Here is a 14,003-nt window from a genome sequence, read left to right on the forward strand (position 1 = left end):
TTGCATGGCTGCTGCTGGAATGGGCTCACTAATCTTTATTGATGATGTAACTCACGATGGTAGCAGCAGAATGAATTCAGAAGTCTACAGAAATATTCTATCTGCCAATTTACAGACAAATGCATCCAATCTAATTGGGAGGAACTTCATCATGCAGCAAGACAATGACCTAAAAACATCACAAAAGAAGAATGCAACAGTTTGTTGATGTCAGTTTGTCTCCGGTTTGCAGCAGTTATTGCAAGCAAGGTGTATGTGACCAAATATTAAGTGTTATTTTCTCTAATTTACTTTAAGACTATCTATTCCTATACTTTTGCTCACCTAAAAATTGGGAGGTCTGCCACCAAAGATGCCATGTTCTAAGTTGCTTAACACATCAAGATGTAAATATTGGAAATGAAAGCTGAAATTCTGATCTATCGTCTCATATTCATCTTTTGATCTCAACCCAAATGTTTTCAGTCTATAGCAAAAACAAAAGTATTGGCCTTGCCATTCAAACACTTTCAGAGGGGACTGTATCCTGTGGCAAAGGGAAATTTTAAATTCATCCAGTGTTGACCTATCCATAATGTACAGAACCATTTCTCTTTTCTATGGAAGTCTAGAAAGGCCATGAGTTTTTTTTTTCTTGTGATCTCAAGATAACAAAAGTTGTTTGTCCGAAATCACTTTTTATTTTTAATTTTCTCATGATGTTGAAATGCATGACTAGGCATACATGCTATACATCTTGGTAGTGTGCACCCAATATAATTTTAATCAGTGGCTGACATAAGAGACAATAGCTGGCATAGTGTTCGAGCTGCTGCCTTATAGTGCCAAAGTCCTGGATTCAGTTCTGAGCTTGGGTAAATGGGTAAAGTTTTATTTTACTTTTCCCAACTATCCCTTTGTGGATCACTAAAGTACATCTATCTATGTATCTGTTTATCTAGCTGTATGTCAGGGCTAGACAATTTCCAATTACTGTCCATCACTTGAGAAGGCGACCCAGAAATCTGCAACTATATCATCATGGAGTACGTAGCTCCCCCTCTTGCTTCGCAGAGGACATAGCTCCCTTCTCTTGCCTCGCAGAGGATGTCACTGCCCCGTCTGGCTCTGTGGAGGACATCCCTCCCCCTTCTGGCTTTTCAGTGGACGTCACTTCCACCTCTGCCTCCACCTTGGGCTTCGTTCCCCTTCCTGGCTTCACAGTAGCCGTTGCTCCGCTCTCAGGCTTTGCCTTGGACATCGCTCCATCACTTAGCTATGTGGAGGAAGTTGCTCTGCCTCACTGCTCAGCAGAGGATGTCACATCTCATGCCTGCCCTGCTAAGGCTATCACTCCTTATGAACCTTGTTGACCTAAGGGCCTCCAGAAATGGAGAGACAATTTGCCTGGTTGTCCAGGACCCCCTCTTCACTGCAATCATGCTTCAGGAGCCACCTGTGAAAACAGAAGTGACCACCCTTTCAGGATCACTAAGTGTCCACGACAATATCACTGGAGATTTATGAGTCGCCTTCTCAAGTGATGGACACTAATTTGGAAATTGTCTAGCACTTACAAACATACAGCTAGACAGATAGATAGATATATGTACTGTATTGATCCACAAGGCGATACGAGGGAAAAGTAAAGTTAAATTTAACACAGTCACCCAAGCTCAAACCCAGAACCTTGGCGCTATCAGGCAGCAGTTCTGCCAATTCAATTCAATTAAATTTTATTTGTATAGTGCTTTTAACAATTTAAATTTAAATTTATTTATAAATATATACCACTGTGCCAGCTATTTCCTCTTGTGTCAGTTCCTGATTAAAATAAAAATGGATGCACTGATCCATGCTGTACAGCATGTATGATTAATCATTCATTTTGATGTCATAAGAAAAATAAGTTGTGTTCTTAAGAAAACAACCTTTGTTATTTTCAGATCACAAGAAAAAAAAACTCATGACCTTTGGATTTCTGTAGAAAACAGAAATGGTTCTGTACATTGTAGATCACTGTAGGTCTACACTGTCTGCATTAAAATTTCCCCTTTGCCATAGCATATATTTGTAGAAATTGATGTGATGTAATTCCAGTTATTTTCTTTAAAAGAAGATCTTGTTGGCTATGAGCTGCTTTTAAATCAGCCCAAAAATACAAGTGGACTTGCAGAAGACAAAGGAACAAAATGATATCCAAACTCCTCTGGTGGTAGATGACCAAAAAAACTTTTTCAAACACATTAAATCTGAAAATTGTTCAGGACATTCATATCCTTTTTCCTTTTCTTTTTCATATAGAAGTTGTCTGAATGCATAAGACAACAGTTTCATGAACTAGGCATTTTATGAACATGCAGAAAGTTGGGAATGAACTGGAATTCCACCCCAGGACTTCCCTTTGAACAACAACCAATCAGCACCACTGAATGAGGAGAGGCAAGAAGCCTGACTCACCTCATCACAGCTCAGTATAAAGTCCAGAAACCCACAAACATCTGTGAGTTGGGCATTTCCATCCACCCAGAGTCATGTTTTTGACTCCAAGTCAAGGCGGATCCCACATTGACTGCAGCATTTAGAATTTTATTTCATATATACACTGATGAATTACCATCTACATGTAACAGAATAGCCTCAAATGTTCCAAAAAGTCAGAAAGAAAAGAGTATACAACTTTTTAAATTTCAAAAACATTTCAGCCTCAAAAACAGGCATTCTAAGTAGATACCATGTATTGCTTTTACACATTGCAAAATACTTTTACCACACTTGTATTAGCAGTGTTTATGTAGGTACTCACTCCAGGCTTCCTGGAAACAGACTATATTGACACCACAAATAGCAGCTACCTCCACTATCTCACCCACTCGCTTGTGCAGCACTGTAATCTACAAAAAGATTTAGGCAATCAGTTAACGGTGTAATGGACAAATCCATAATATGTTAGAAAGTATGCCATACATGAGGACCTTAGATGCAAGACTATGATACTTATTAAGAGATTAGGTTGCCAGCATGAGGGGCTGATACTTCTATCTTACTTGGTCAAGTACAGGAGCATCAGTGGGAAGAATGATCTTGTTCTGGATGAGTCCCACCCGCACAACTTTAGGTGCTCTGAGCTGCTCTGGTGCTGCCTCAAAGACATAACCCTGCAAATCAAAATCCCTCTCCAATGCCGCATCCAGTGCAGTCTGGGGTAGGATCAACTTCCTGGGAATAATTAATGCTTTATTTAATAAGTATGGTAAATTCATAAATGAAAAAACACATAATTCTTAAAACTCAATTACAATGGCAGCTCATATCATATTAGTCTCAGTAACAAATCTTAAAATTACTTTTATAAACTCATGGCAATTTGAGTGTGTATCTTTGTTCATGTGTTATCTGGTAAGTAATATACACAGAATCCGAAACTGATGTGTTTTCGATGCTTGCTTGTCTCTTTCCTTTCATGGCATTTCTAATCACAGCAAAAGCCTGTGCTAAATTTTTTTAATAAAATCAATCAAGACTCGAACATAACATGTACCTACACTGTAAAATATGAATCAGTGGTCCATTAGATCTTAGATTCTACAAAAATGTAGAATTTAAAACTGAATTAACAGAATTGAGTCCTTGTGGCAATTTTGAGGCAGTTATTTGTGTTAATGTTATTTAATATGTTGGAGTAGAATCTAATTATTTTATTCTTAAAAACAGTCATTTAATTTGAGTAATTCTAAATAGAGATAGTACTGTGTGAATGTAATCTAATGCAAATAAATTGTTTTCGAATGAAGACCTGGTACTGTGGCATCCATCATTTCGTTATTGACCCTGCAAAGAGTTCATTGACAAAGGTAAAAAAGCTTATTCTATTTCTATCTAGAACATCCTGATACCATAATCAGACCAACAAATATCTTTTAAGATTTGCTTTAATTTAACTTAACTAGCTACTATAAACAGCTAGCTAGCTAGCTAATATTGTTAGATAACTTTTTCAATAAATGCACTGTTGGAATAAGTGTTATTTTTAGGGTATATTTGTATTGTCTACCCACCCCCATAATTTAATTGATTGTAATGAGCAATATTTGGAACTATTGTAACTTTGGACATTTCTCATTTGAACTGAAGTGGTTAAGTTAAACTTTGCTAGCTAGCTAACATTTTTTTTTGCTTTGTCATTGCCATTTGATAGTTAGCTACATAGTCAGGATAATTAGCTACTTTTCACAGCCGTTTTTATGTTGCAATGTTTATTTTTAGACCAAGGTCTGTCATGGGAAAAATTACGCCCTCCTTCACTTCTGTTTTTATTTATCAAGGCCTAAATAACAATTGTGTGGTCCTCACCAACTTTTATAAACAAACAAATAACCTCAGATGACAACACAAAAACACAACAGATTTCAATATATAGTCATTTTTTCCCAAAAAGTAAAGCAACATTCAGAAACCAGGTGGGGAAAAACGTACACCCTATAATTGTAGCATTTAAGTGTAAGAGTAAGAGTAAGAGTAAGATATTCCTTTATTTGTCCCACAGTGGGGAAATTGCATTTAGCAACAGCAGGGGTACAGTACAGAAAGAGTATGCACACAAGAACAGCAGGGGTACAGTACAGAAAGAGTATGCACACAAGAACAAGGTAGATTAAAAACTATTCTGTACATAAATGGCTTAAATAGTGCTAAAAGCAAAAATCCTAACACAAAACAAAAAAAGGAGAGGGGTATATACACATAAGTACAGGTTGGTTGAGAATAGTGTAGCTTGCCAGTAGTGTGACGGTATTGCACATTAAAATATTGCACACTGATATTGCACATAAATGTGAGTGTAAATACTGCACTGAGAGTTTATAAATAAATAAATCAGCAGTGCTCTTTATAAAGTCTTACAGCAGCAGGAAGGAAAGACCGATGAAATCTCTCCTTTACACACTGAGGGTGGAGCAGTCTGTCACTGAAGCTGCTCTCCAGAGCTGACAGGACGTCCCGCAGGGGGTGGGACTCATGGTCCAGCATAGATGTCAGTTTTGTCAGGACCCGTCTGTCACCAACCTCCCGCACTGAGTCCAGAGGACAGCCCAGGACAGAGCTGGACCTCTTGATGACCTTGTCCAGCTTTTTCCTCTCCCTCTCAGTGATGCTGCTGCTCCAACAGACCACACCATACAGGATGGCTGATGCCACCACAGAGTCATAAAAAGTCTTTAGGAGCGCCCCCTGCACACCAAAGGACCGCAGTCTCCTCAGGAGGTAGAGCCTGCTCTGACCCTTCCTGTACAGTGCGTCTGTGTTGTGAGTCCAGTCCAGTTTGTGGTTTAGATGAACACTCAGGTACTTATAAGAGTCCACTCTCTCAATGTCCATTCCCTGGATGTTCACCAGTGAGGGGGCAGTCTGCGGAAATCCACCACCATCTCCTTGGTCTTTCCCGCATTGATGAGGAGGTGATTTGGCCGACACCAGTCCACGAAGTCCTGCATCAGTCTTCTGTACTCTGTGTCATCGTCGTCACTGATCAGGCCAACGATGGCTGAGTCGTCAGAGAACTTGAGCAGGACACAGCTGTCCGTGTTGTATCTGAAGTCTGCAGTGTAGAGGGTGAAAAGGAAGGGTGCGAGCACCGTGCCCTGGGGGACACCCACACTGCAGGTCAGGGTGTCAGATACGCAGTCCCTAGCTCTCACAAACTGGGGCCTATCTGTGAGATAGTCCAGGACCCACTCCGCCAGATGTGAGTCCACTCCAGCCCATTCCAGCTTGTCCCTCAAAAGCAATGGTTGAATTGTGTTGAATGCGCTGGAGAAGTCAAAGAATAAAATCCTCACAGCGCTGCCGGGCTTCTCCAGCAACAATAACTTGAAGTAAATGTTTTCTGTAGGGATTGATTTGGAGAAATTTTGGCCCACTCTTCTTTACAACATTGCCTCAGTTCATTGATATTTGAGGGCATTTGTTTATGCACTAAGATCCTGCCACAGCATCTCAATGAGGTCTGGACTTTAACTTGGCCATTCCAACACCTTGATTTTTTTCTTCTTCAGCCATTCAGATGTTGATTTGATGGTGTGCTTGGGATCATTGTCCTGTTGCATGACACAATTTCTGCACATCTTAAGCTGCTGGACAGATGGCCTCACATTTGTCCCAAGAATATTGTGGTATAAAGTGGAGTTCATTGATGTCTCAATGACTGCAAGTTTCCGGGGTCCTGAGGCTGCAAAACAAGCCCATTCATCACTTCATGCTTGACAGTTGATATGAGGTGTTTGTGGTGATATGCTGTGTTTGGTTTTTGCCAAACATGGCGCTGTGCATGATGACCAAACATTTTCATCTTGGTCTCATCACTACAAAGGATATCATTCCAGGACTTTTGTGGTTTGTTCAGATGCAATTTTGCATATTTTAGTCATGCTGCCATATTCTTTTTGGAGAGAAGGGGCTTTTTCCTAGCCACCCTTCCATGAAAGCCATACTTGTTCAGTCTCTTTCCGATTGTGCTGCCATGAACATAAACATTTAAAATGCTTACCGAGCCTGTAGGTCACCTGATGTAGCTGATGGGTTTTTCTTTACGTCTCTGACAATTTCTTTACATCTCTGACCAGTCTGACCTTGGACTGAATATGCTGGGACGGCCACTCCTGGGAAGATTGGCAACTGTCTTGAAGGCTCTTAATTTGTAAACAATCCTTACCCAATATGATGAGCAGCAAAAATTGCTTCTCTGAAGTCATGGCTGATGTTCTTTCTTCTTGGCATGATGTAGACACATACCTGAGTGCTCCAGAACACTAAACTGCCAAAGGTTCTACTTTTATAGAGGTAGTCACACTTCTTGATGATCTCCTAATCTTGTGCATAGTAATGTCTTGCTGCTAATTACTCTCTTAATGACTATGGAAGTAGGATTTATTTTTCCCCACCTGGTTTCTGAATGTTGGTTTACTTTTTGGGAAAAAAATGACTACATATTGAAATATGCTGTCATTTTTTGTTGTCACCTAAGGTTACTTGTTTGTTTATAGAAGTTGGTAAAGACCACACAGTTGTTATTTAGGCCCTGAATAAAAACATAAAACTGAAGGAGGTTGTACTTTCTTTTTCCCATGACTGTATATGCTAACAGCTTCAACTGGTCAGTTAATCAGCATCAACCTGTAAAAAAGTAGTTTTTGAAAGTACATGTTTCCTCAGATTACCTCAGATTGTGGTGTGAATTCTTGCACTGAGAACATTATGAAAAATTCAGGTGACACAGCCAAAAATCATCTTTATAAGTCTTCTTCCTAATATAATATTTATCTTATATATCTTGTAAACCAAGTGAATTAAACCACAACACTGTTGAATTCCTGGATCTGATTAGTTAGAAGGTGTGCATTATCTCTACATAACCACATGGTTCAGACAGCAGTTCCAGCTGTAACATGAACGATAGGTTTATAGTTATGTTCTAATATGTTATTGCTTCTATAGTAACAGCTCATTCACACGGACATGGATGGAACATGCTCCAAATAATCTATGTCTAAAAATCAACGGATTTTAAAAATGTGTTGTTTAACAAAGAAAAAAATATCAATACATTGATGTGGTGAAGTTTTTTTGTTAGGAGATGTAACATCTATGGAATGATGACAAGCTGTGATTTGAGAGGGAGGGACAGCACAAGAAAAGGAGATGCTGGTGAGGGAACAAATGTTTATTGTTGTTATAAGACAAGGTTTCTCAAACAGGAGTTCATGGTAGCATTTGTGAGACTGTGATGGAAATATCAATGTAAAATGAAGTTTTAATAATATATAATTTTACAAGTAAAAACTAATTTAATTAAAACAATTAATATTCTAATTTTTAACTGTTACCTCTGTTAAATCAGCACCACTGAATGAGGAGAGGCAGGAAGCCTGACCTGCCTCATCACCTCACCCACATCACCTCAATATAAAGTCCAGAAACTCACAAACATCTGTGAGTTAGATGTCCATCCACCCAGAGTTGTGTTTTCCACACTAAGTCTGGCCGTTCCCACACTGACCTCAGCCAGGTGTCCACCATTACAAAACACAGATGCAGGATAACTTCGGATCTTCAGTGAAGATAGCAACAGTGAGTCACTAAGAGCTTGTACAGGATCTCCGGACATGTAACATCTCCGGACAAGCTGACTCAACTCAGGCTGGACAGTCGGCGTGATTAACTCTGAAAACTGTCCACATAGAATCATACGTTTTTATCCACACTCCCTGGATAATCAGATGTGATGCTACAGCCGGATGTTCAGCATGATTTCTTTAGCTTTAGTGAGGTCAGGCAGTAACGTCAGGCTAGAAGGCCTGGATCATGGCCAGTAGTCCTGTTTATCCAAAAGGTATTCAGTGGGGTTCAGGTCAGGGCTCTGTGCATGCCACTCAAGGCCTGCAAACTATGTCTTTATGCATCTCACTTTTTGCACAAGGGCAGTGTCATGCTTGAACAGGTTTGGGCTAGGCCCCTTAGTTCCAGTGAATGGAAATATTAATGATACAGCATACAAAGATATTCCGGACAGTTGTGTGCTTCCACCTTTGTGGCAACAGTTTGGGGAAGACCCACATACAAGGTCAGGTGTACACAGGTGTTACTTTAAGCCATATGGTGTATGTTAAGTTGATCCCCTCTTTATATTCATAGTAATAATTGACCCAATTTACATACCTACACATGTTTGGAGCAACTTTCTAATGGAAGTATGAAGCCAGCTTTCTTAAAATGATATTTGAATACAAGAAATGAAACCTTGATTGGCCAGAAAAATATCAAATGTATCTGTTTCAAGGCAATGTTTCATGGGCTTTCGACAAGATTAAATCTAACTATAAACTGTTAAAAAGCATGACATTTATTTATAAATTTATTTATCATTTATAAATTATGTAATCGATCACAAATCTAGTGGTATAAGCAGAATAGAACACTTGGACCATTCTGTTATACGAAAATAATACACGCTGGGGTGGTAAAAGCTCTATGCATTGCGTCAGGCCTTATCACTCCAGGCGTGTATTATTTTCATATAATAGCGCAGTCCATCATGTGTTATTCCTTAAGTATTAAATTGCACAATCAATCCACTGTTTGGAAAGAATTCTTCTGTGTGATAGCAAGCCTGTAATTCTCAGCACCTCCACCAAACCAGCCCAAAATCGGTCTGGGGTGCAGCCTCAGGTATTCGGGGAAAGTATGAAAATGACCTAAAACTGAGGGAAGTAAATCAGTTGGCTAATGAATTCCTGTTAAAGGGGTGTCCCCCAGTGTTATGCACCCAATGTCATTGTCATGAAAATGTGTGAAAATGTCAGGAAAATGTGTTAAAAATAAAATAATAAAAATTTGTAATCAATAAAAATTTATTAATAAAGTATTCAACCTCGTCATAGCGAGATGGGTATCTGGGAGCTACATTTAGCGCTGTGTTAGCTAGTGTTGCCATGTTGGGCAGTTTTATGCCAAATTGGGGTTCCTTTCTTTGGACTGTGCAAATTTGGTTGTTTTATTGTGAAATGATATTATGGTGTGGAGGATACTGGCAGAATCCTGTATCCTGCTTTCTAGGATGCTATCTTTTGCTCAGTGCACCATTTAGTGCACAATTTATGATTTATCATTGATGTCATGTTGGTTGCAAATGCCATGCTGTAGTTTTATGGATGAAGCTGGCTTTAGACTGTTTTTGATGTAGCACATGTTGTTGATGTTTTGAAGGTTGTAGCACAGCAGTTATGCTCATACCTACATAGGAATAACATTCATGAAATGTATCATTCAGGATTTAGGCCTCATCATAGCACAGAGACAGCACGGGTTAAAGTGGTAAATGACCTACTACTGGCCTCTGATCAGGGTTGTGTCTCCTTGCTTGTGTTGCTTGACCTTAGTGCAGCTTCTGATACCATTGATCATGCTATTCTCCTCGATAGACTAGAAGATGTTGTAGGTGTTAGGGAATGGCCCTCTCCTGGCTCAGGTCTTATTTGACTGATCATTACAAGTTTGTAAATGTAAATGGTGACTTCTCTATGCATACTAAGATAAAGTTTGGTGTTCCACAAGGCTCTGTTTTAGGCCCACTGCTCTTTTCTTTATATATGCTACCTCTGGGCAAAATTTTTCGTAAACATGGTATTAGCTTCCACTGTTACGCTGATACACACAGTTGTATGTTTCAGCAAAGCCAGATGACAGACATCAGCTTAATGAAGTTGAGGAATGTGTAAAGGACATTAGACACTGGATGCTTATTAACTTTCTCTTACTTAATTCTGACAAGACAGAAGTACTTGTACTAGGTCCATATGCAGCTAGAAGTAAGCGTTTTGATTACATAATAACTCTGGATGACCTTTCTGTAAAACACATTGGTGTGATTATTGACTCCAATCTTTCATTAGAAGCTCATGTAGACAATATTACTAGGATAGCTTTCTTTCATCTCAGAAATAATGCTAAGATAAGCAATATGTCACTACACGATGCAGAAAAATTAGTTCATGCTTTTGTTACCTCTAGGTTGGATTATTGTAATGCCTTGCTGTCTGGATGTTCCAGTAGATGCATAAACAAGCTCCAGTTAGTCCAGAATGCAGCAGCGAGAGTCGTTACTAGAACCTCTTATGATCACCATGCCTACTTCGATCAAAAGGTGCAGGCTATTTGTTGATACCTTGAATACTGAAGGCTACGGCAGGGGTTAGAACTTTCTCTTACAAAGCCCCACAGTTATGAAACAGCCTTCCATGGTATGTTCTATGGTATCATGGCAGCCCATAGAACCATTTGGTAAAAGTTGTAAAATTTGGCACACCAATTGGGGATGGTCTAAGGAACATTCTGACCAAATTTGGGCCAAGTGCTGCCAACGCACTAGAGCCACCTGAATTCAGTCAGGTCAAAGTTGGGCCTAATTTGGAAGCACATTTATGGTCATAACATTTGAACTGTGTGTCCAAAATTTAAAAGCCAGGCATCACTGGATTCCCTGGGTCGAGACGAGTTCAAAAAGCTTTTCTCAAAAACTGTTTTTTTGCTACTTCTCCTCTGAATTGTGTCCAATCATCACCAAATTTGGCAGACATCATCTTCAGAGTAAGCCTCATAAAACTTATCAAAAGAATTTTGATAATCTAAATGGTTTGCCCATAATGGGCCAATAAATCTGACAGAGAAACCACCAAACAGGAGGTGAGGGTGTATCTCAGCAAGGACTTTGTGCACTGACATAAAACTTGGTAGGCATCTTCAGGACCATGACCTGAATGCTTATATCTAACTGCCATTTTTGCTACTCCTCCTCCAAATTTGTCTGAACAAAGGTTATCAAAGGAATTTTTCATATTCAAAACCGTTCCCCCATAACAGACTGGCAAAGGTATCAGGCTATATCTCACTAAGACATTTGCATATTGTCATGAGACTTTTCCTCACTCTAATGTCCCCAAAAAGTTTAATGACTGCACCACCTGTGGTCAAAAACTGTGACAACTAATTTAATTTTAAGAACTTGTGCTAAATTCACAGTTCTACATTCCTAATTCTACATTCCTGATTCCCTAGGGTAAGCTGAAGTGAATACTCATCAGCATCTGAATTTCAAGAGTACTTCCTGTTTGCCAATTTGAAATACATTGAAAATTGTTTCATGCCTTACAAAAGTTATCAAATGATTTTTGATATTTTATATAGTTTTCTATATTTTATATAATTAAATCCCTTTGCCTAAAGTTATGGTTCAGCTGTCCTACGATTGCTTAGGCAACAATTGTAGACTATCTGTGAATGTGCGGCTCACCGATTCTGGGTGCTTGGCCCCCAAAAATATGTTGCTTCCAGCTTTAATTATTATTATTATTATTATTATTATTATTATTATTATTACTATTATTATTATTATTATTATTATTATTACTACTACTACTATTATTACACCTGATCTTCTGCATGTATCTCCTTCTACAGTTTTTGACAACAAACCAACTGTAACATGTCCGGTCTGATCTCGAGAAGTGTGCTGGTACACAACTTTTGGAAATACAACGATCAAACATAACATTAAAACCACTGACGCGTGAAGTGAATAACATCGATTATCTCATTACACTGGCACCTGTCAAGGGGTGGGATATATTAGGCAGCATGTGAACAGTCAGTTCTCACAGTTGATGTGTTTGAAGCAGGAAAAATAGACAACTGGGTCAGAGCATCTCCAAAGCCATAGTTCTTATGTGGTGTTCCCAGTATCCAGTGGTTAGTACCTGCCAAAAATGGTCCAAGGAAGGGGAAATAGTGAACTGGCGACAGGGTAATGGGTGCCCAAGGCTCACTGATGCGCTTTGAAAGCAAATTCTGCCACATGTTCAGCACATACAGAGAATTGAAATTATGTTACTCTCAGACCCTAGGTGCATACAGATAACACACACAAAAAAAGGATGTAAAAATACAAATGGAAATGCAAATGGATACATATAAATAGAGTATAAATGTAGATCTACAAGGCACAACAGATAGAGTGCAAACAGTGCAGATGTAAAGTGAGTAGTGCAAAGAGCTTATCAGACTGTTAAAGTGACAAAGTTAAAGTGACAAAGTAAACTGTCAGAAGAGGTAATTTACAGTCCAATGCTGTATGAGGTAGAGCATAGACTAATGCTGCACAGGTGACGTGTGAACATTCTGGTAAGAGAAAAAAACTACAAACATGCTAAGTCTATCCGTAATGCAGTCACCGCTATCTATAGTTTCTCACTTATAATCATATAATGTACAGTCAGGTCCATAAATATTGGGACATCGACACAATTCTAACATTTTTGGCTCTATACACCACCACAATGGATTTCAAATGAAACGAACAAGATGTGCTTTAACTGCAGACTGTCAGCTTTAATTTGAGGGTATTTACATCCAAATCAGGTGAACGGTGTAGGAATTACAACAGTTTGCATATGTGCCTCCCACTTGTTAAGGGACCAAAAGTGATGGGACAATTGGCTTCTCAGCTGTTCCTTGGCCAGGTGTGTGTTATTCCCTCATTATCCCAATTACAATGAGCAGATAAAAGGTCCAGAGTTCATTTCAAGTGTGCTATTTGCATTTGGAATCTGTTGCTGTCAACTCTCAAGATGAGATCCAAAGAGCTGTCACTATCAGTGAAGCAAGCCATCATTAGGCTGAAAAAACAAAACAAATCCATCAGAGAGATAGCAAAAACATTAGGCATGGCCAAAACAACTGTTTGGAACATTCTTAAAAAGAAGGAACGCACTGGTGAGCTCAGCAACACCAAAAGACCGAGAAGACCACGGAAAACAACTGAGGTGGATGACCGAAGAATTCTTTCCCTGGTGAAGAAAACACCCTTCACAACAGTTGGCCAGATCAAGAACACTCTCCAGGAGGTAGGTGTATGTGTGTCGAAGTCAACAATCAAGAGAAGACTTCACCAGAGTGAATACAGAGGGTTCACCACAAGATGTAAACCATTGGTGAGCCTCAAAAACAGGAAGGCCAGATTAGAGTTTGCCAAATGACATCTAAAAAAGCCTTCACAGTTCTGGAACAACATCCTATGGACAGATGAGACCAAGATCAACTTGTACCAGAGTGATGGGAAGAGAAGAGTATGGAGAAGGAACGGAACTGCTCATGATCCTAAGCATACCACCATCAGTGAAGCATGGTGGTGGTAGTGTCATGGCGTGGGCATGTATGTCTGCCAATGGAACTGGTTCTCTTGTATTTATTGATGATGTGACTGCTGACAAAAGCAGCAGGATGAATTCTGAAGTGTTTCGGGCAATATTATCTGCTCATATTCAGCCAAATGCTTCAGGACTCATTGGACGGCGCTTCACAGTGCAGATGGACAATGACCCAAAGCATACTGCAAAAGCAACCAAAGAGTTTTTGAAGGGAAAGAAGTGGACTGTTATGCAATGGCCAAGTCAATCACCTGACCTGAATCTGATTGA

General features: G+C 39.4%; 1 protein-coding gene across 3 annotated transcripts in view; it reads right to left on the reverse strand.

Moving 5' to 3' along the window:
- Positions 1–14,003, reverse strand: part of upb1 (ureidopropionase, beta) — a 65,328-nt gene that overhangs the window by 41,139 nt on the left and 10,186 nt on the right. For all 3 annotated transcript variants that reach the window (XM_053235905.1, XM_053235904.1, XM_026910768.3), the window contains exons 2-3: positions 3,027–3,198; positions 2,786–2,873 (exon numbers count right to left, since the gene is read on the reverse strand). In XM_053235905.1, the coding sequence (XP_053091880.1) occupies positions 2,786–2,873; positions 3,027–3,198 (260 nt within the window). The remainder of the gene's footprint in view (positions 1–2,785; positions 2,874–3,026; positions 3,199–14,003) is intronic.

The sequence above is a fragment of the Pangasianodon hypophthalmus genome, chromosome 8, assembly GCF_027358585.1.
Source record: "Pangasianodon hypophthalmus isolate fPanHyp1 chromosome 8, fPanHyp1.pri, whole genome shotgun sequence".
Lineage (NCBI taxonomy): Eukaryota > Metazoa > Chordata > Actinopteri > Siluriformes > Pangasiidae > Pangasianodon > Pangasianodon hypophthalmus.